Source organism: Lethenteron reissneri, chromosome 25, assembly GCF_015708825.2.
Source record: "Lethenteron reissneri isolate LAM-NWPU_2019-01 chromosome 25, ASM1570882v1, whole genome shotgun sequence".
Lineage (NCBI taxonomy): Eukaryota > Metazoa > Chordata > Hyperoartia > Petromyzontiformes > Petromyzontidae > Lethenteron > Lethenteron reissneri.
This window is the reverse complement of record NC_083803.1, coordinates 11,603,009-11,623,249: the sequence shown is the minus strand read 5'-3', so window position 1 is coordinate 11,623,249 and position 20,241 is coordinate 11,603,009. Positions and strand designations below refer to the sequence as shown.

Below are 20,241 nucleotides of genomic sequence, written 5' to 3'. Positions count from 1 at the left end.
CCCACACTCATAGAACGTATCCACACTCATAGAACGTATCCACACTCATAGAATGTATCCACACTCATAGAACGTATCCACACTCATAGAATGTACCCACACTCATAGAATGTATCCACACTCAAAGAATGTATCCACACTCAAAGAATGTATCCACACTCATAGAATGTATCAACACTCATAGAATGTATCCACACTCAAAGAATGTATCCACACTCAAAGAATGTATCCACACTCATAGAATGTATCCACACTCAAAGAATGTATCCACACTCATAGAATGTATCCACACTCATAGAATGTATCCACACTCAAAGAACGTATCCACACTCAAAGAATGTATCCACACTCATAGAATGTATCCACACTCAAAGAACGTATCCACACTCAAAGAATGTATCCACCCTCATAGAATGTATCCACACTCATAGAATGTATCCACACTCAAAGAACGTACCCACACTCAAAGAACGTATCCACACTCAAAGAATGTATCCACACTCATAGAATGTATCCACACTCATAGAATGTATCCACACTCAAAGAATGTATCCACACTTAAAGAATGTATCCACACTCATAGAATGTATCCACACTCATAGAATGTATCCACACTCAAAGAATGTATCCACACTCAAAGAATGTATCCACACTCATAGAATGTATCCACACTCAAAGAATGTATCCACACTCAAAGAACGTATCCACACTCAAAGAACGTATCCACACTCAAAGAACGTATCCACACTCATAGAATGTATCCACACTCATAGAATGTATCCACACTCAAAGAACGTATCCACACTCAAAGAACGTATCCACACTCAAAGAACGTATCCACACTCATAAAATGTATCCACACTCATAGAATGTATCCACACTCAAAGAACGTATCCACACTCAAAGAACGTATCCACACTCATAGAATGTATCCACACTCATAGAATGTATCCACACTCAAAGAATGTATCCACACTCAAAGAACGTATCCACACTCATAGAATGTATCCACACTCATAGAATGTATCCACACTCAAAGAATGTATCCACACTCAAAGAACGTATCCACACTCATAGAACGTATCCACACTCATAGAATGTATCCACACTCATAGAATGTATCCACACTCAAAGAACGTATCCACACTCAAAGAACGTATCCACACTCATAGAATGTATCCACACTCAAAGAACGTATCCACACTCAAAGAACGTATCCACACTCATAGAACGTATCCACACTCATAGAATGTATCCACACTCATAGAATGTATCCACACTCATAAAACGTATCCACTCATAGAATGTACCCACACTCATAGAATGTATCCACACTCATAAAACGTATCCACTCTTAGAACGTATCCACACTCATAGAATGTACCCACACTCATAGAACGTATCCACACTCATAGAACGTATCCACACTCATAGAATGTATCCACACTCATAGAACGTATCCACACTCATAGAATGTACCCACACTCATAGAATGTATCCACACTCATAGAACGTATCCACACTCATAGAATGTATCCACACTCATGGAATGTATCCACACTCAAAGAACGTATCCACACTCATAGAACGTATCCACACTCATAGAACGTATCCACGCTCATAGAACGTTTCCACACTCAAAGAACGTACCCACGCTCATAGAACGTTTCCACACTCATAGAATGTATCCACACTCAAAGAACGTTTCCACACTCATAGAACGTTTCCACACTCATAGAATGTATCCACACTCAAAGAACGTTTCCACACTCAAAGAACGTATCCACACTCATAGAACGTATCCACACTCATAGAATGTATCCACACTCATATAACGTATCCACACTCATAGAACGTATCCACGCTCATAGAACGTTTCCACACTCAAAGAACGTACCCACGCTCATAGAACGTTTCCACACTCGTAGAATGTACCCACACTCATAGAATGTATCCACACTCAAAGAACGTATCCACACTCATAGAACGTTTCCACGCTCATAGAACGTTTCCATACTCATAGAATGTACCCACACTCATAGAATGTATCCACACTCATAGAACGTGTCCACACTCATAGAACGTTTCCACGCTCATAGAACGTTTCCACACTCAAAGAACGTTTCCACGCTCATAGAATGTTTCCACACTCAAAGAACGTATCCACACTCGTAGAACGTTTCCACACTAATAGAACGTTTCCACACTCAAAGAACGTACCCACGCTCATAGAATGTATCCACACTCATAGAACGTTTCCACTCATAGAATGTATCCACACTCAAAGAACGTATCCACACTCATAGAACGTTTCCACACTCATAGAACGTTTCCACACTCATAGAACGTACCCACACTCATAGAACCCATCGCAACTCCTAAATACCAATCATCACTCATAGAACGCGTCAACTCTCCATACACCCATATACCTAACAATCACCAGCTCACGCTCACCAGTTCATGGCGGGTGAACTATTGTACTAATGAAACCCGTGCAGCATCACCGCGCGCACGCAGGCGGTGCGAGGACTGGGACCGTACACCTCCTTGCCTGCTGTGAGAGAAGGCCGTGTGTTTTTTAATGCGGTCACTGTCTCGAATATTTAGCAGTCATCATCCGGATCAGCCCAACGATAGACACGTTTGTAGCGACTATGCAGACCGTGAGGTCAACTTTCAGCACAGGAGGTCGTGGGTTCGATCCCGACCGTCACGTGACGCCTGCCGCATATTTGGAGTGCGCGTGTCTCTCTGCCCATGGTCGCGTGGATTTTTATCCAGGTCTTTTGGGTTTCGCCTCCACATTTAGAAACATGCGTTGAGAGTATTTGGCTGTTTTACATTTCCACGTGATAAGCCACTTCGTTGGGCTATCACTTGTGCCCACGTTGCTTCTCATAAAATATATATATATAGCTTAGTGGGCCTTAGCTGGTAAACGAGTCTGCAGTTTTATAGTTTAAGTTGCCTGGCCCTGGTGAGAGCCGCTCACAGCTTGCCCCCAACACTTTATTTGCGTCGCTCTCCGTCACCAACAGAGCCGTGAAATCACGGATTACACACACACTGGTGATGGGTATAGGGCGCAGGCATGAATCCAGATTCGCCGTATTGGTAAAAACGCACTTTCTATGAGATACATGTTAATATCCGGATTCATATTAATTACATTTTAAAGTTGTTGTTGTTGTTGTTTTTTTACATAACGAAAACAGCCATTACAATCCCGACAATCCATTGCTGTGGAGGCAGCGAGGGTTGATGGATCACACACGTGCCGTGAACCTCCGTGAGCGTCGAGGAAGGAGCTATACCCCGGCCAGCCAGGAGAGTGCGGTGCATCAACATGTGGACTCACACCACCTCTTACACCTGTGTAGGGGCAGAGGTGGGACAAAGTCATTTTTATGCAAGTCCAAGTCGAGTCTGAAGTCATCAAATTCATGACTCGAGTCTGACTCGAGTCCAAGTCACATGACTCGAGTCCACACCTCTGTGTAGGGGGATAGGGTGTTGAACACTTTGCAGGCGTGGGTTTACTTCGGGTGCTTCGCCCCCCCCCCCTCCTCCTCCCCCGACATGTATAAACGCTGATTAATTGATGGAAACATCGTAATATAGAGGACCACAAAGCTTGGACAATTGTTGGTAGCACCGCGTGGTATACAAAATCAAGTCTAATTTGGCAGTAAAATAATGTTTTACTCTGTTTTAAAGTGCGCTAGCTATGAGGATGTAACTAAAACGCGAAATCGTCCACGTGATGGCCATCTAACGCAGCGGTCGGGAACCTATGGCTCGCGAGCCATATATGGCTCTTCCAGTGACGGCATATGGCTCCCAGACAATTTTTGAGTTGAAAAAAAAATCAGTTTGGAACTGATTTTAAAATACTTGTGATATTTGCTTAATAATACCGTGTCATTTTAAAGTAAACAGAAATTAGTTTTGAAGATAAATTGCACGGGTCACGCCTGCATGAAGCTCAACCAGACTACAAGGCCATCAGCAAAACCATGTAGCACCAGAAGTCGCATTAAAAGCAAGACATATTTAATGTATTATACGTTAAAAATACTATATGGCTCTCAATGAAATATATTTAGAAATATTTGGCTTTTATGGCTCTCCCAGTCAAGAAGGTTCCCGACCCCTGATCTAACGTGTCAGGGCAGGGATTCGTGTCGGTCTCGAGAGAGAGCGAGTGTGGTCTCACGTGACCTGACGCGCGGTTGTTTTTGTAAAACAATTATCATTTAAACGTGTACCCAACTTCAGAATATCGCCGAACAATAGCTGAACGCAAAGTCACAATGGGAATATCGTCACCTTTTAATGTGTAAAAATACGCAGCGGAACAACTAATTATGCCCCGGAATGTTTCCACTACCAAGCTGAAAACATTCCCAACAGCAAATCACATTTACGCACATATATGAAAAGGGTTTGTCATTCTGTTTGAATTTTATAAAACCACGGAACACCTTCATCATTATAACTCTGCCTTAATGAGATCGGAGATGCTTAGAATTTTCGGCAAGAGCAGGAAGCCATCTTGATTCGACCATTGCTGCAAACGTTCAAGAAGCAAACCTTTGCGATGTGGAGACAGGATTGAGACGAATAAATTGGTCTCAGCGAGGTGAGAATGATAGGGTACATCTTCACACTTGTGAAGAGTGGCAGTATTTTCCATTATCGAGAGACAAGTGGCAGCCATTAAGGAGGAGTGGGGTTCTTTCTTCCCATGGGGAGGACATCAGGCAGAGTTGCCCAGTAAACGCTCAGACTCTAAAGCCACTGCAAGTTAAGAAATTCCTAAATATTGACACCACACACGCAAGCACTGAAAAATAATTAACTGCTAAATGAGGGCGAGGTGCATGACATCTTCTTAACGGGTGACATTGATGCACAAGCTGTAAACGGTGCAGAGCCGAGGGAGTGATTGGTTAGCTTAGCATTGGCGTGAGCAATGGGAGAGTCGAGCGTCCATTCGCAAAGACAAAACAATAACGGAAACCTTTTTTTCAAAGAGAAGAAATGAATGCAACGGACGTGGACGCGTCCAAATGTTCAAGCTGGACATGACAGTGAGTCGACTGTCACCGACAAAGTCTCGCTGATGGCCATTCAGAGATGTCTCGGTCTTTCGCCAGTCCAACACAGGCAGGAGGGGGAATCTGCCTCGTGCATCGGTCCATGATGGTGGAAATGAACGTCGTGGGTCCCCGTGGCAAGTAACGCCGGTCCTAGGGCCGTGCCTTAGACCGCCACCAGCAGCAGCAGCGTCCCAGCACACACTTCGTGAGATACATTCCGCACTCAGGACAGCGAGTCTGAAGATGCCGACCAGAGACTTGCTTTCCCTTGAAACGTAGTTTGAAGCAGGACGGTCGCTGCCCCGTATGCTAACAAACGAACGATAAGAACAAATCCACCTCGTTCTTTACGATCATTCTGTTTGGGTGGACGTCTGTGGAGTTTATCGACGCAGTCATGTCCCACGCATCAACAAATGCCACATTCATGTCTTTGAACACCTCCATTGTAACTTGGTTCATCCGAAACGTGTTCCAGTTGCTGTAGAATTCCAGGTTGGTCGAGTCTCGGGTGTTGGCCAACTTCACGACGACTTTCGTCTTGGGATTTCTGAGCAGCAGCCTCGCCACGGCCGCTCCGATGTTTCGCATTCGCCTGCGGAAAACCTCGACGGGGAAGACGACGAAGTGAGCGCCGAGGGAAATGGCCACCACGGTGTGGCTCCCACCGAAGGTGTCGTCGATGCGCTGGGCGATGTAGCGGGCGTCCTGCGTGACTGTGTAGGCCTGCGTGATCAGCGGGTACGCGTGGCAGTACCACTGCAGGGAAATGTTGTGCTCGATGTCGACTGCCAATCGTGGCTGTTGTCTTCCTTTACCGGGCTTCTTCAGGGCCAAACGTTTCAACTCTACGTTAAACTGAGATTTACGGGGGAAAAAAATATATATAGTCATATAATATAGAAAATATATAATCATATAATATATAAAATATATGATCATAATCAACATTGCAGGAATGGTTTGGTGACGCTGCTTCGGCAGCGGCGTAAAATCACGAAACTAAACAAAAACTCAACGCCTCCGTCATTAACACTGTGGCCTTAAAAGGATATACATACATACATGTAATAAAGCAGCGTTTCAGGAAATGACCCTTCTTCATATCACATCATATTCATACAACTGGCTCGGTGCACCTGCGAGAGAAATGTTCGTTTCTTCTGACTTTTAAAAATAATAACTGTCAACATATTCATCAACAAGTCCAGTCGAAGTAATTTTCCGATCAAATTGGCATTGAGGCGGTGTTTAACTCTTGTTTACAGCCCCGCGCCAGTGGTGGAAATTCCCTGTTCCTATGGCAGGGACGAGTCTCTCCATAGGGTAAACGAGGAATCAAACTCGCAACTTTCTGCTTGCTAGCCACCCGCTCTATCGCTGAACCATCCGACCGGATAATCTTGCTATACATCACAATGTGGATGCGTGCAATTGCTTAATTGCACCGTATCTCATGACGCTGTGGACAAACTGGGCGTGCTTATTGATTGAATAGATGCAGTTAGTTATGTGCAGATGAAAAGGGGAAGGCTCTGAGCCTTGACTTGAACAGGGGTAGGGAGTCAACAGCAAAGGTGGCAGGGGGAGTTCCAGACTATGGGGACAGTCGAGAGGATTGAGCAACCTCCCGCAGGCCTTTCAGGAAAGATCTCCAACTCACATGAACATCCTTATTCACATGGACATTCTTACTCGCGTGAACATCCAACTGAGAGAAAAAAAAACAAGACCTCTCGGGGTCAGCGAGGCCCGGCTCACGCGGACCATCGACACCTGCACGTAGTGTAGGCCAGACGAACACGGCAGTGGGTTTCTCCTTAAGAGTGACCATGGTTGACCTCGCACAGAAGGGGGCTACCCACTTTACCGATCCCCAGTCGGACGTACAACGGAGAGGGATTGGAGATGAACGAAGCCGCGCGATTTGGTAGGCAACGGAGAGATGGACCGGATTTAGTGCCGTGGTCGCTGCTGATCTGACCGACCGAACCTTGGGAAGAAGAGACCGGCCCGAAGTCGAAGGATCCGCTTTACCTCTGACAAACTCGTTGAGATATTCCCACCATTGTCTTATGGTTGAGTCGCCAAGTAGAAGAATTTCCTTTTCCTTCAGGCAAGCTCGGATCTCTTGCGGATCGTCGAAATGCTTCATGTCGCACAAGGTCGAGTGCCAGACGTTGCCAAAGTAGTGGCCGCTCGGGTACGCGGTTCGCAATCCAGGGACGCATGGCTTAGGTGGCCTCGTTGTCGATTCTGTGACATGTGTACAACACAAATCAAGCCACTGGAGATGTTGCGTCGTTATATTGGCAACGTGACAGAGCAAAAAGCGATGGGGATCCCAATTATGAATCAAAACATTGGCTGCAAAATCCTACACCATCACGAGTTTCCAATTCTACAACGCTAGGAGTCTCTAGTTCACCTCATCATTTGAATAAAAGCCGTTTGTGTAGAGTAATTATAACAAACAAAAACAGCCGTTTGGAAAATGTTAAGTGGAAAACGAGAAGTATAGATGTTGTGAGTCAACTGTAATGAGAGTGCCTCGCTCAGGCGACGGGACTTCACACTGGGGTTCTCTGCCGTGGCCACGTCGGCTTCTCACGTGTAGATTGCAGCGTCACACAAATCCTCACCGTCCGTGATGGAGGCATGGACGTGATATGAAACTCGCAGCGGCACCAGGATGTGGTCCCTGCAATGAAACACGCACAATGCGTTGTTGGCGTCGTAGGTACGTGCTTTTGAAAACGTTGGACCAACGTCGGGCCACAATTGAACCAACCTTCCATGCTTACCGGGGTAATAATAACAACAATTAAAGGGTTACCTTGAAAAAAGCCTCCTTTCATCTTGAGTGAACACTTTCCAGTATTTTGTGAAGGACGTGTATCCGTGGATAGAGTAGCAGGGGAAGCCGCTAGGCTTTTCGCAAATCAAGCCTTCGCCCAAACGCTCGTCAGTGAAATTGCAGACCTCTTGGGTTGTGTTCAGGAACAGTTCGCACACCGCGGTCTTTTTGGCCTCGCCCGCCACGAACGTTCCCCAGAAGCTGACTCTGTTTGGCACGGACTCCCTCGCGTTCTCCAGAATCCCCACCGCCTCACCGGGGTGGACCAGAATGATCTCCAGCCGACTCTCTCCCGGCCACAGGATTCTGAACTCCACGGTGTAGGTCCCGTCGCTGTGGTCGGTCACGGATGCCGAGGCCGCGGCGCCAAGGTCTGCGTTGTAAATCCGGGCCATGACGAAGTCGCCCCCGTGCGACTTGGGTTTGCCGGTGGCGTCTCGCATTTCCAGCTTCGCGCGCAGGGATTCGCCGACAAAATGCTCCTCCCGTCCGTCCACAATCGTGACAACGCTTTCCGAGGCCGAAGTCACGAGCATGGGATTTGTGGATATTGGCAGGTGCCACGTGGATCGGCTGTAACCCGGCGCGTGCTTGTTGCGCTCGGCTGTGGACAGCGTATCGGCCCCTCTGATGGTTTGATAGTTAAACTTCGGCTTGACACGATGATGATGATCCCTGAGAAGCTGAAGGGAAAAGTGGAATGAAGCCCAGTAAACGTGCAACTTTGCCATGGGGTTGAACCCGTTTGATCAACGTTGGCCCAGCGTTATATGTTTACTCGGACGGTGCAAACCACATGGAACCCTCTTCCAGACACTGAACTATTCCTCCAGTCTCAACCTATCCTTACTCTCCAATCGGAAGACACTCATGCCACATCTGCAACTGTTACAGATAGACAACATTCTATATTAAGTGATGGTGTGCACCATTTAACTGTTCATATTTATTGATGTGTTTAACTGTGGTGTCATGTTCATTTGTACAAAAAAAATGTAACTATACAAGTAATATGTTTAAAATGTGTGTACACGTGTCATTACGTGTTTGCTATGTACGTGTCAAATGACACCCTAGACACCCTTACAAACGATACATTCCATCTCAAGTGATTTCCACTTTAAATACTGTAACACGATTAATTTAAAGCATGCAATTAACACTATGAACAACAGATGTATGGGAATGTGATCACCAATGACAATTCTGTAAAAAGTCAATGATACATCGCTTCGCAAGAACTAAAAATCCATAACATCCTGCAAAATTCCAATAGTTTGCGCAATTTTCGGGATCGCAAATACGGTCAATCTTTGCTACCCATTGAGGACCATTGGCAGACGAATGCCCGCATGCAGGCCGGTGCTGTGTTCACGTTGTGCCACAGAGGAACAGCTGCCATCGCTCGACTGCAGCAGAGCATGGCAATGGTTGAAATAAAATGTCATTATGTATGTTGAACTTCTTTCGCACCGTACGTAGCTAACCGTGCTAATCGGAGGTGCGAGGGAAGGACAACAAACTAAACACAAAACGCTGTTCTAAAGAAATGAGTTTTCCATTTATATTCAAAAGTGCATAGCACCAGTGGCTTCCTAACATCGGAAGGAAGAGTGTTCCAGACGGCCACGGAAGCGAATTTTAAAGCGCACGATTGAGTGACCTTCTTTGTTGGATGGTTGTGATGGTGTAAGACGCTATTCTCTTCAAGCGTGTGGCAATGTGTTCAGGAGCTACATGTCAATGTCGCGGTCTGCAGGCCACGAGAAGAGGGCTTCATTAGAGAGTTGGTGTCGTTTTGATTTTCCTCCTCCGTCGAAGGAGCGCAGACCACAGTGGGTTACGATATGATCCGTAGTTTGGGATGCATGCCCATAGTCGAACTACTGTGGTTTGTCTTTAATGCATCTCTATGGCTCTCTGTGTGTTTGTGTCTCTTTGTGTATCGATGGGCTCCCTCTATGGCCCATAGTTTGGGTAGCATGGCCACAATTGCACTGTGGGTGGGAGACAGTCGCCTTCTCGCGGTGGCTCCACCCGTTATGTTCCCGTGTCACCTTGAACACAACTAATAGAGTACCGTCATCTGTGCGTAATGGGCGCGGTGAATTCCAATCCAGATCTCTAAGGCACTTCTAAAAATATTTTTTTATTTACCAGGTAAAGCCCACTGAGCTGAGCTCTTTTTCCGAGGCGGCCTGGCCACACACGATGGCTCCTCGATGTGGCTGATGTCATCGTACGTCGGAATGCATAATAGCAGCCAAATTATCTGAAGGCGTGTTCATTCTAAACGTGGAGGGGGAAACCGGAGGAACCAGAAGAAAAATCCACCGACCAACACGGGGAGAGAGAACAGACGGACTCCAGATATACTATTAATTTTTTTTTAAACAAAAAAATGTATTTACCATGTAAGGCCCACTGAGCTCTTTTTCAGAAGCGACCTGGCCACAAATGATAGCCCGACGAAGTGGATTATCACGTGGAAATGTATAACAGCCAAATACTCTAAACGCGTGATGTTGATTGCAAATTTGGAGGGAAAAACCAGAGGACCCAGATAAAAAAGCGTAGAAAAATCCACGCGACCACGGGGAGAACATGCAAACTCCAAATATACAGGCGTCAGTGTCCGGATCGAACCCACGACTTTCTGTATACCAGGCGATGTAGTTAAAATCTCGGCACCGTGGCGCCCCAAGGTATTGTTAGGATCGGCATTGTACCCACGACCTCTTGCATACCAGGCGAGGGCGATAACATCCCATCACCCTTAAGGACAACGGCAAACCGAGGTCACTCATGTAGGTGAACAGAAATGGCATGGAGGCCTTCTGCCCTTGTACAGGAGTATGTATATGTGTTTGTTGAACTTCTTTCGCACCGCACGTAGCCAACCGTGCTAATCGGAGATGTAATTCGTTCGGTATAACTCTGCCGGACGAGGGCGAGTCTTTAGCATAGGACAACCACTGTTGACTTCCACACAAAGTGGTACTGGCTTTTATCGACCCCCCCCCCTGGAAGGAGTGATGATGGGTTGCGTCAACCCCCCCCGCCCCCCCCCCAAACTCGATCAATTGAGTTCTCAACAATTTCCGATCGGGAGCCGCTGCCTCTACCCCGGAGTCACACGGCCGGACTGCTCGACTGTATTTTGCCTCTCGCCAAAGTGTGAGCCTGTGTCGCACCACGCGCGAGAGCCGGTGTTTGTCTCCACGCCGGCACGTTTCTTTCCATTTCACAGCGGTCACCGTGCGGAGGATGTTAGCTTGCCTCGCCACGTTACATTTAACGTTAGTTAACGTTAGTTAAATGTAACGTGGCTTTTTATTCGACACGTGTGCGTCGATGGCCCAGCCATGGATCGAGGGTCGAATTCGAACCGCGTTGTGTGATCGGCATCGCGCTCGCTGAAGGTGAATGCCTTCAGGGAAGTCGTGTACTCTATACGCAAATGCGCACAATTCTGTGAGCCTTTACTTCGGTTATCCTTGCAGTTTCGTACAAATGATATGTAAATTAAGAAAATAATACAACGGTGAACTGGTTTTTGTAAAAACAAGTCATCAAAAACTTTTCAAACTGTACTTCTGATCAGGCCCCATGCTGTTAAGTTCAGTCTCCATCGCCGTATTAACTCTGTCTATGTGATGTTTCTGATAATTATGCGCAATGAGGAAGGACCATTGGCCGAAACGTCACTGATTCTCTATTATTTTCATTTCAGGGCCACAGTGTTATTAACGAATGTGTTGAGATTGTTTTTTTTTATTGTGCTTGTGCACTACTGCCAACGCAGCATCAAAAGTAATGTGTTTAACTAAGTTAGGCAGACATGCTTTCCATCACTTATCTGTCCCTCCACGTAGAAAAACTACACGTAATGTTTTTTTACGCATGCCATCAGCCACACTGCATTCTGCGAGTGCGCACTTTCAGTAATGCTTACTTGAACTCAACAATAGCATTTTAACACAATCATATCACCTCTCACAAACAAAGGATACAACCCCTTACCTTTTTGTTATCATAAAATATCAATGGCAACAAAAAACCAAATATCACAGTTGAAAGCAGCACCATTTTGGTGGTCATGTCGTTTCCAGGCTCGTTCGCTGAGCGCCGTGAACCTGTAACTTCACCAACACGACACAAACACACACACCCAGCCATTTATCCTGTAACTTCACCAACACGACACAAACACACCCAGCCATTTATCTTGTAACTTTACCAACACGACACAAACACACACACATCCATTTATCCTGTAACTTCACAAACACGACACAAACACACACACAGCCATTTATCCTGTAACTTCACAAACACGACGCAAACACACACACCCAGCCATTTATCCCGAGAGGATTGAATGTAAAAAAAAAGTTCGTGCATTCATTCCTTCATCATTCCGTGTCCACCACACCAACTTCGTCAGATCAATTGACGACCATTGCAGGGGCCCACCGCGCACGATCAACAATGGCGGCGCTGCACGCGGCTTCTAACGAGGAGACGACACCGGAGCGGACAGCCCCGCTCACCGATGTTTCTCTCTTCGTCGGCCAAAACCTATAGCGCTGTACAAGGGCGTGTGGTTCAGGCATCGCCTGCAGATCGTCCATGGCCCCTCCAGACACTCGCAAGAAGTGCCATCATCTGAGCAGCTGATGGTGTTGTTCGCAGTCGAGCGTTCCACGGTTGGGAAGCGAAAGTAGAATTGCAGGAGATGGCTTTACACAAATAAATGCTGTTCTTCCAAATGCCATTTCTAAATGTTTAGATAATGAATACTGATTTAGCAAAACGTGTGGCGGTGTGCGTTGCGTCTATGTTGTGATGGGTTTTCTAGCCACTTACGAATTTTACCATTAGAACGATCATTTATGCTGTTATCACTTTCAAAAACGTAGCAAAGTCGACCGCCAATAATGGCCAATATACTGAATATGTATGGCTCATGCATACAGCTTGACAGCCCTCAAGCCATGACCTCAATTTAAAGGGGTGGGGGGGGGGGGGCAGTGAATACAATGCCCCACGTATTGGAGCACGACAAAATCAATGTTAAACAAATATCATGCAAATATTAAGCGCTAAACAGAATGAGAAATGATAACAAACTGCTCAAGGCTATCGTACATTCGATCTAGCTTTGTGTAAATATTGTGCCAGGCTGTTGGAATGGGGCGGTGACACGAGGCCAGCAATGGCGCGTCCGCCGCTTGTTGCAGAGCTGTGCGCGGTCCGATTCCAGTGGCCGCCCTGGTTAATACCGCTGGTGTATTAATTATGCAAAGGTGTTCCGTCTGCTTCACAGTGGACGTCAAATATCTCGTGGCGTCATTCGCAAGAGCAGGCCACTGTGTGTGCCCGCGCTATGATACAAATTTGCCAAAATAAAAATATATATTCGCAGGTTACTCAATCGGAATATAAATGTCAGTTACTGCTCCTGACTGTGAATACTTGGCAAGAGCCTCCTTGAAAGGCCTGGGTGAGGCTTCCCTGAGTTAACAAGGATAATAATAATAATACCAATAAGCGTGTTCGCTATTGAGCTACCAACGAGGGCATTATTATCACCAACGGCGGAGTCAGGATTTTCAGGTAGAGGGGGGCAACCCCTCCAGCAAAGAAAAATTATAGTTGTTAGTAAGTAAGGACTTGTCCCTTGCTTTTTATTCGACGCGTGTGCGTCGATGGCCCAGCCATGGATCGAGGGTCGAATTCGAACCGCGTTGTGTGATCGGCATCGCGCTCGCTGAAGGTGAATGCTTTCAGGGAAGTCGTGTACTGTATACGCAACTGCGCACAATTCTGTGAGTCTTTACTTATTGGCAATTAGGGACCCAGACTATTGTCATATCATCTCATAGAGTCCCTGACACATAATAATATGCTACACAGTGGCAGTGGGGTCGCGAAATGCCGATTTACTACTAATAAACTCCAATGATCGATCGGATCATTGGGGGGGCATGTGCCCCCCCCCCCCTACTGGCTCCGCCAGTGATTATCACGACCTTCGCTCAACCGCTAAGCCACAGTTTCAATGACAGATGTGTGGTCTTTTCCTCATAAAATGCCTGTGCAGAAAGTGTCACTGCATTGGCGTTGTCGTATGCCAGAAAACGATATGATGAAATATTGGCGCTTAATTTCTTACCTCTCTTGGCCGTTTCACAGCATGAGCGGAGCCAATGCACAGTGGCTGTCCGTCTCTTGCCCAGTCGGCATTCGAAACTCTGCAACAATAATGCAACTGGCCTCCCTCAGCCCCTGCTTATAAGACTCGTGGCGAATCGATGCGAGCGCGACGCGTACCTTGCGGTACTCGATTAAGAACGCAGGAGAAATCATTGCGCATCTTGCTTCGCAAATCCTGTCAAGGTCGCGAGGGTTATGTTTGCACACTTTCCGAATGACTTGCGAAGAGTCATTATGGACCACGTATTAAAACCAATGACGTTTATAAGGCATCCGGGTCGCTCGCACGATACATCAAGATCACCGCATGGCTGGCGAAGGATCTCGCCACGCCATCACCATGACTCACAGCCCTGCGATGCCTAAATCCATCTCACTCCTGCACAGGGAGCGAGGTTATTGCTCCATCCACAACAGTGGTCAGTCACCCTCTGAGCCGCGCTCTCAAATAGTTTTTATTTGATTCCATCACCAGTCACGCCATCATCCCTTCTAGCGAATTGTCCTTCCTAAATCGCCTTCCCTCCTTCACAGTCAATACGATGTCTCGAACTCGCAAACGTCCTGGAATCCACGCGCCCCTCTTCCTGTCCCTTCAACCGCTTGCGGTCACCTTCGCGATGTTTCTGTGCTGACGTTTCGTAATTGATCGTTTTGCTATTTCACAGTGTCCACATATCATGTCTTTAAAACCCCCTACCACTTTAGGCACATTCCTCTAGATTTGTAAATTTTTTTCCAAAAGTACCCTGACCTGTTCTGACCCACCTCTTCATTTCACGACGATGAGTCTGTCGCACCCGAGCCACCTGCTCTGGGTCTTCCAGTAGAAATTGTTACGGGTTTACGTGACAAACCTTACTAATTTCCTGTGTCGGGTGGTGGCGGGTTTAACGACACGTTTGTGTTTATGCGATCTTACCCAAAACACTTCTGTTATGACTTCCAACAATGAGTCACGCGATTTAGGTCACAACTGTAATGTGGCTTTTGTTTTTACACATCTTGACTATGAAGTCCAACTCTGCAGGTGTATCCATTCAGTTATTCACACATTCCCCTGGTTGCTTTTTCAGCTGTTGTTTATGCTTCGAATGCTCCAACCCAATTGTCTGAAAATATTTGGCAATCCTCCTGGTAACAGCCCCGGTGAAAATATAGCTCCGTGAATGGTGAATGTTCAGAATAATATTGCCAAGATCTTCGTGTATGATCGACGTGCAGCGATTTCTTCCCATTTTTATTTAGACCCTGCCTTGAGAGGGCGTGCATCATGATGGCACACGTTTCAACTGAATCAAACGCCTTTTTATACTTTTATTGTCGGGCCATCGTTCTTGAATGTTGTTTCAGCTTTAAGTGAAACGGAGCTCGGTTGTTGGCGAGGCTTGAAGGACAACGTACAATGTTTTTCTTTAGGATAAGGAATAAAAGGTGATTGTTTGAATAAAGTATGAGCTATTATTCAAATCGGACATGTGGAGGAGGAGGAGGATAAAAAGAGACGCACTCCTCAAGACAGCATCGAAAATAACATCAGAAAACATGACACGGGGATGACCTCAGACTTCACAGCAAACGATGGCGGCGTGAAAGCAGAAATACTTCGCTTGATGTGCAGTGGGCAAATGTAGCAGCCATCGGGGTGCAACAGGCAGCACATCCACCACAGTCGTTGGGCACAGCAGCCCTGTACCATGCATCCCGCCAGAGCAGTGCCAACCTCGTGAGGCAGGCGATAGAATAGTGGTACGCGGACCCCTGGGGGTAAGTGGAAATGTCCCAGGGGGTACGTGAAGTGATTTTTAAAATGTGTGAAATTGTGTCAGACACCAGAGTCACTGGTGAACAATCATGTATGAATCTGCCAATATAAAATAACTACAATAAAATGTCAATGCATACAGTAACCTAGAACGGCATACAATACCTTTCTAAACGCATTGATCGTAAACAATGTTGGTTTTCAAGAGTAACAAGCGAGCGCGAACAAATCACCTCACGCAATGCAGAGCATCCGTTGAATTGTTTTTATTAGCTTGCAGTTGCTCGCGAGTTAGGATACCTCACAAAATGGACAATTGGTTAAAATCTTGGCATTTATTGTTCGCACATTTATTTCTCAGAACCATGTTGGGTCAGGCAAAGGGAGGGGGGGGGGGTACTCGGTTGGAACAACATTCAACAAGTGGGTACAGTAGCCAAACAAAGTGTCGAGAACCACTGGCGAAGAGCAGCCTGTGGTGCCACAGCAACGGAGCAACTCCACCGGCGCTGCCATCCCCTCGCACCCCTCCACACGAACGCACGCACACCCCCACTAAACACACACACGCACCCACTTAGGGTCTCGTAGGGGGTCACCTGGTACCATGGGTTTTTACCCGAGGGGCCCCTAGCGGGGATGTCCCATGGTTTCCCAGTACCAGGAGATTGGCCGACCCCCCCAGGACAAAATGCAATGCGGCCCCAGTGAATTGGCTTTAATTGTGTGTTGACCGACCCTCTGTGTTGTATTACATTACATTTCGATATTTTACTAGGTTATTTAATTTTAGTGTGTCCTCCTGATTTTCAGGCTTGCTTGCCGTGTCATCGCACTTGCAGCATCACGTTTGTTGTCCACTCATTGATATGCAATGTTTTTCTCGAACCCCCTCCCTCTCTCTGCCTCCGCCCCCCTCTGTCTATTTTAGGCCACCCCACAGAGACGATCACCCCTCTCTGTTACCTGTGTTGCTCTCTCTATGTATCTTGGTGATATCTGTCTACTAATATGTCTGTCTATAGTTTTCTGGTTAGATTTTATGTGGCTTAAAATTGTATGGGCACGACGAAGCTCACCGAGCTAACCGCAATGAGACACTCACAGCACGGGGAAGGGGCCGGGGGGGGGGGTATTACGCGGGCAGCACAAGACGAGGAGGTGGGAGGGAAATTCCTGGACCCACTGCAGATGTGTATTCCGCGAGACGGCCACCCCGATCAAACCGGTTGAGTCCAGGGTGGGGAGGACGGGTGCGTAGACAATGGATCGAGGCGTAATGGGAAAGCAACGCTCCAGGTAGGGACGGGGCATCGGTTTAAAATCGAAAGGTAGGCGCCCGATTGGCCGCACAGGATAACCCCACATGACCCTGGATCTTTGGATTCCGAGGGCATAAAAGGAGGGAGCGGAAACACGTTGAGGGGAGTTCTCCTCCAGCCGTTCAGCTGCCAGGTCCGACTCCTAGTCGCTCGCAACGTCCGAGAGACGCTAGCCGAGTGCTGCTACGACTCGATCCCAGGCAGAGACCTCTCGGATCCTCGTCCCCCTGACTCCCACAGCGTCCGTGGGACACCGCGAGTGCGTCTGCGTGGTGAGAAGTAGAGTGGGGGTACACCCAGGGATTGAATAGGGATAGACTAGGCGCTGCTCGCAGAATGTTTACTCCGGGCCGTACAGGGCTTTCTTCAGAACGCGCCATTAATAAACTTCAGTTCAGAAGATCGGTGTCGTGTGATTTCCGTGTGTGTGGACGAACTTCGGCGTGGTGTCTGTGATTTTTGAGTAGAGCGACTGCGTGCGGGGCGGGGTGTTTGAGAGAGCGAGCGCGGGGCTGCAGGGTGTCGGCACGGGGTTGGGGTGTGAGGTGCGCATCTATTACCATATATACGACCGTCATTGTTTACTGCGAGTTTTCATTCGAGTGTGTAGAAAACGCGCACCTGCTGTGCCGCGTGAGTGATTAAGGTAAGGGTCGGGGGTACTAAATCCACTATCTGCCGTTTGCGCGTAGATTACCATCTCTACGACCGCGACCGCTCGCGTACGTGTTTGCACAGCGCGCTTTGCGCAGCGTGTTTTCACAGTAGAAATAGCCTTAACGGCAAGACGTTGTTGTATATATATATATGCCTTTTTCCAAAATTGATATTAAGAATAATTCTGCCAATATTTTTTAATAATAAATCGGGGGGTAACGTGGGGCACAATTTTTTTTACAAAAACCCTCACCCCGCTGCCCTCACAAGCCAGACAAGAAGGCAGCTGGAGATGAGCCGTAAAAATGTAACACCCCACCGTGAAGGAAGGTAGGAGCCAGGCCTTGATTAAACAACGTATCACTCAAATAAAAGTAGAACACACACACGTACCTAAAACAGCAGGGGACCCAAATCTCCCCGGACGAGGGATGACGAAATAGTCCAAAACTTAGCGACAAGAATAAGTGGACATTATAGACTGCCAACACACTCACTCCGATTAAAAACTAGGCTACAATCTACATTAGTGGGTTATTATTTATCATATATTATTTTAATACTAATGTTATTCATCTTATTTTTATTGTTCTATCTACGCGACTTTTCCGAAATAACCAAAGAAGGAATTCTGGATAAACAGAAACCAAATAATAATTATGAAGTATTAGATCGAGGGTCATCCAGAAGAATAAAAAAATAACCCGTAAAAACAAAGTTTTTCACTCTAAATCCTTTATATGCATGGCGGCTAGAGTCCTGTCGTCCTGTGGCTTGAAATGGCTGCCACCTATGGGTCAGATGATTGTCTGCCAGCATTAAGCAATTGGTAATTAAATATGTAATTTTTTTTCCCCTAAACAGTGTAAAATTTTGGGAAAATTTTTTCACGAAAATTAATTGTCTCGCACAACGAGTCTGTGTGGAAAATGTCAGCTCGATTGGATCACGGGAAGTGGGTTAAAAAACGACCGAAAGATTTGCACGGTCGTAAGCAAGCAAGCAAGCGAACTTAATATAAAGGATTTAAAAAGGCGAAACAGGTCAATCACACATAACCAAGATAAAATGTATCCCATAGAGAGAGAGCCTCCCAACCGCCTTTATCTCCCAGCCAGAGGTGTGGACTCGAGTCATGTGACTTGGACTCGAGTCAGACTCGAGTCATGAATTTGATGACTTCAGACTCGACTCGACAAAATGTACAAAGACTTGCAACTCGACTTGGACTTTAACATCAATGACTCGTGACTTCACTTGGACTTGCGCCTTTTGACTCGAGAAGACTTGCTACTTCCCATGAAAACTGGGGGAAAAAATGTTCACACGGCCGCGCCGCTCTCAGTTTATCTGCATCTGTGAAAAAAATGTGCACCACCTGTATGCATGCAGAGAGCACGCGCGCTGCCTGCACGACATCAAATCACTGTAGTCCCACGTTGTTTTGATTGGACAGCATCTAAGCAGGCACATTGCAAGACAACCAATGAAGCGCAACAAGCAACAACGCGCCAGTTGGCAAAATGATACCGAAGATAGTTTCGTTTGGCTATAAAAATTACGATGTAGTCGACAAAAAACGAGTTGCAATTTGCAAAACATGCGGGTCGAAGATTACAGACGGTGCTGCCACAACGTCTAACTTTGTTCGACACCTGAAGTTGCACAAAGAAAGGTAAGTTTTGAACGAATGCTGAGCACCTTATCGGATGTACCGTAACTTACTAGCTGCTGCATATTTACTGTATCAACGAGACAGTAAACGCACGTCTCCCTTGCTGGTTAATGCTTACAAAAATAGGGATTTTTGAACCCCGATTATATGAGGTACATGAGTGTAGCACACTCAGATGGAAAACCTCTTCAACATCATGTCAACGTCCGTTTTAAAGTATCATTTCTACCTTGCTGCTAGACGGATAAACACAAATGTATATCTCAGTCTCTCCAACACACATGAGACAAAAACAGGCCTTCCAGTTTTACTCTTTCAATCGTTCAGTTTCAGAGTGGCTGGTGTGCTGCCTCATTGAGGTCGTTTATGTAATTTTGGTTAATCACAACTAAGCTGAACTGTCGCTGAAGACATAAACTATCACAATTAAACAATGAATGAGGCAGCAGTAGACCTGCAATTGCTGTGTGATGCAGCAAGGCACCATGGAATCTGGTGTGCAGGAGAGAGTGAACTTTAAAGCAGGGGTTCCCAAACTTTACCATGACAAGGCCCCCCATATACCAGTAGATTCCAGCCAAGGCCCCCCTGACATGGGCCGTGCCACACTCTTTTTTCTGTGCACCTCCTTTCACAACTCG

At 46.6% G+C, this 20,241-nt stretch overlaps 1 protein-coding gene and 1 long non-coding RNA gene across 2 annotated transcripts in view; both read right to left on the bottom strand.

The window, feature by feature from the left end:
* Positions 1 to 4,325: 4,325 nt before the first annotated feature.
* Positions 4,326 to 14,414, bottom strand: LOC133346892 (NXPE family member 4-like). Its single transcript, XM_061558720.1, has 6 exons — positions 14,389 to 14,414; positions 14,141 to 14,219; positions 7,942 to 8,645; positions 7,748 to 7,806; positions 7,143 to 7,361; positions 4,326 to 5,953 (listed from the first exon to the last, which is right to left on the bottom strand). The coding sequence occupies exons 1-6, from the start codon at positions 14,412 to 14,414 to the stop codon at positions 5,415 to 5,417; spliced, it is 1,626 nt and encodes a 541-aa protein (XP_061414704.1). The 3' UTR covers positions 4,326 to 5,414.
* A 4,626-nt stretch (positions 14,415 to 19,040) lies between these two features.
* Positions 19,041 to 20,241, bottom strand: part of LOC133347227 (uncharacterized) — a 344,284-nt gene continuing 343,083 nt past the window's right edge. Inside the window, exon 2 of the long non-coding RNA XR_009755694.1 lies at positions 19,041 to 19,215. This is a non-coding gene — a long non-coding RNA (uncharacterized LOC133347227). The remainder of the gene's footprint in view (positions 19,216 to 20,241) is intronic.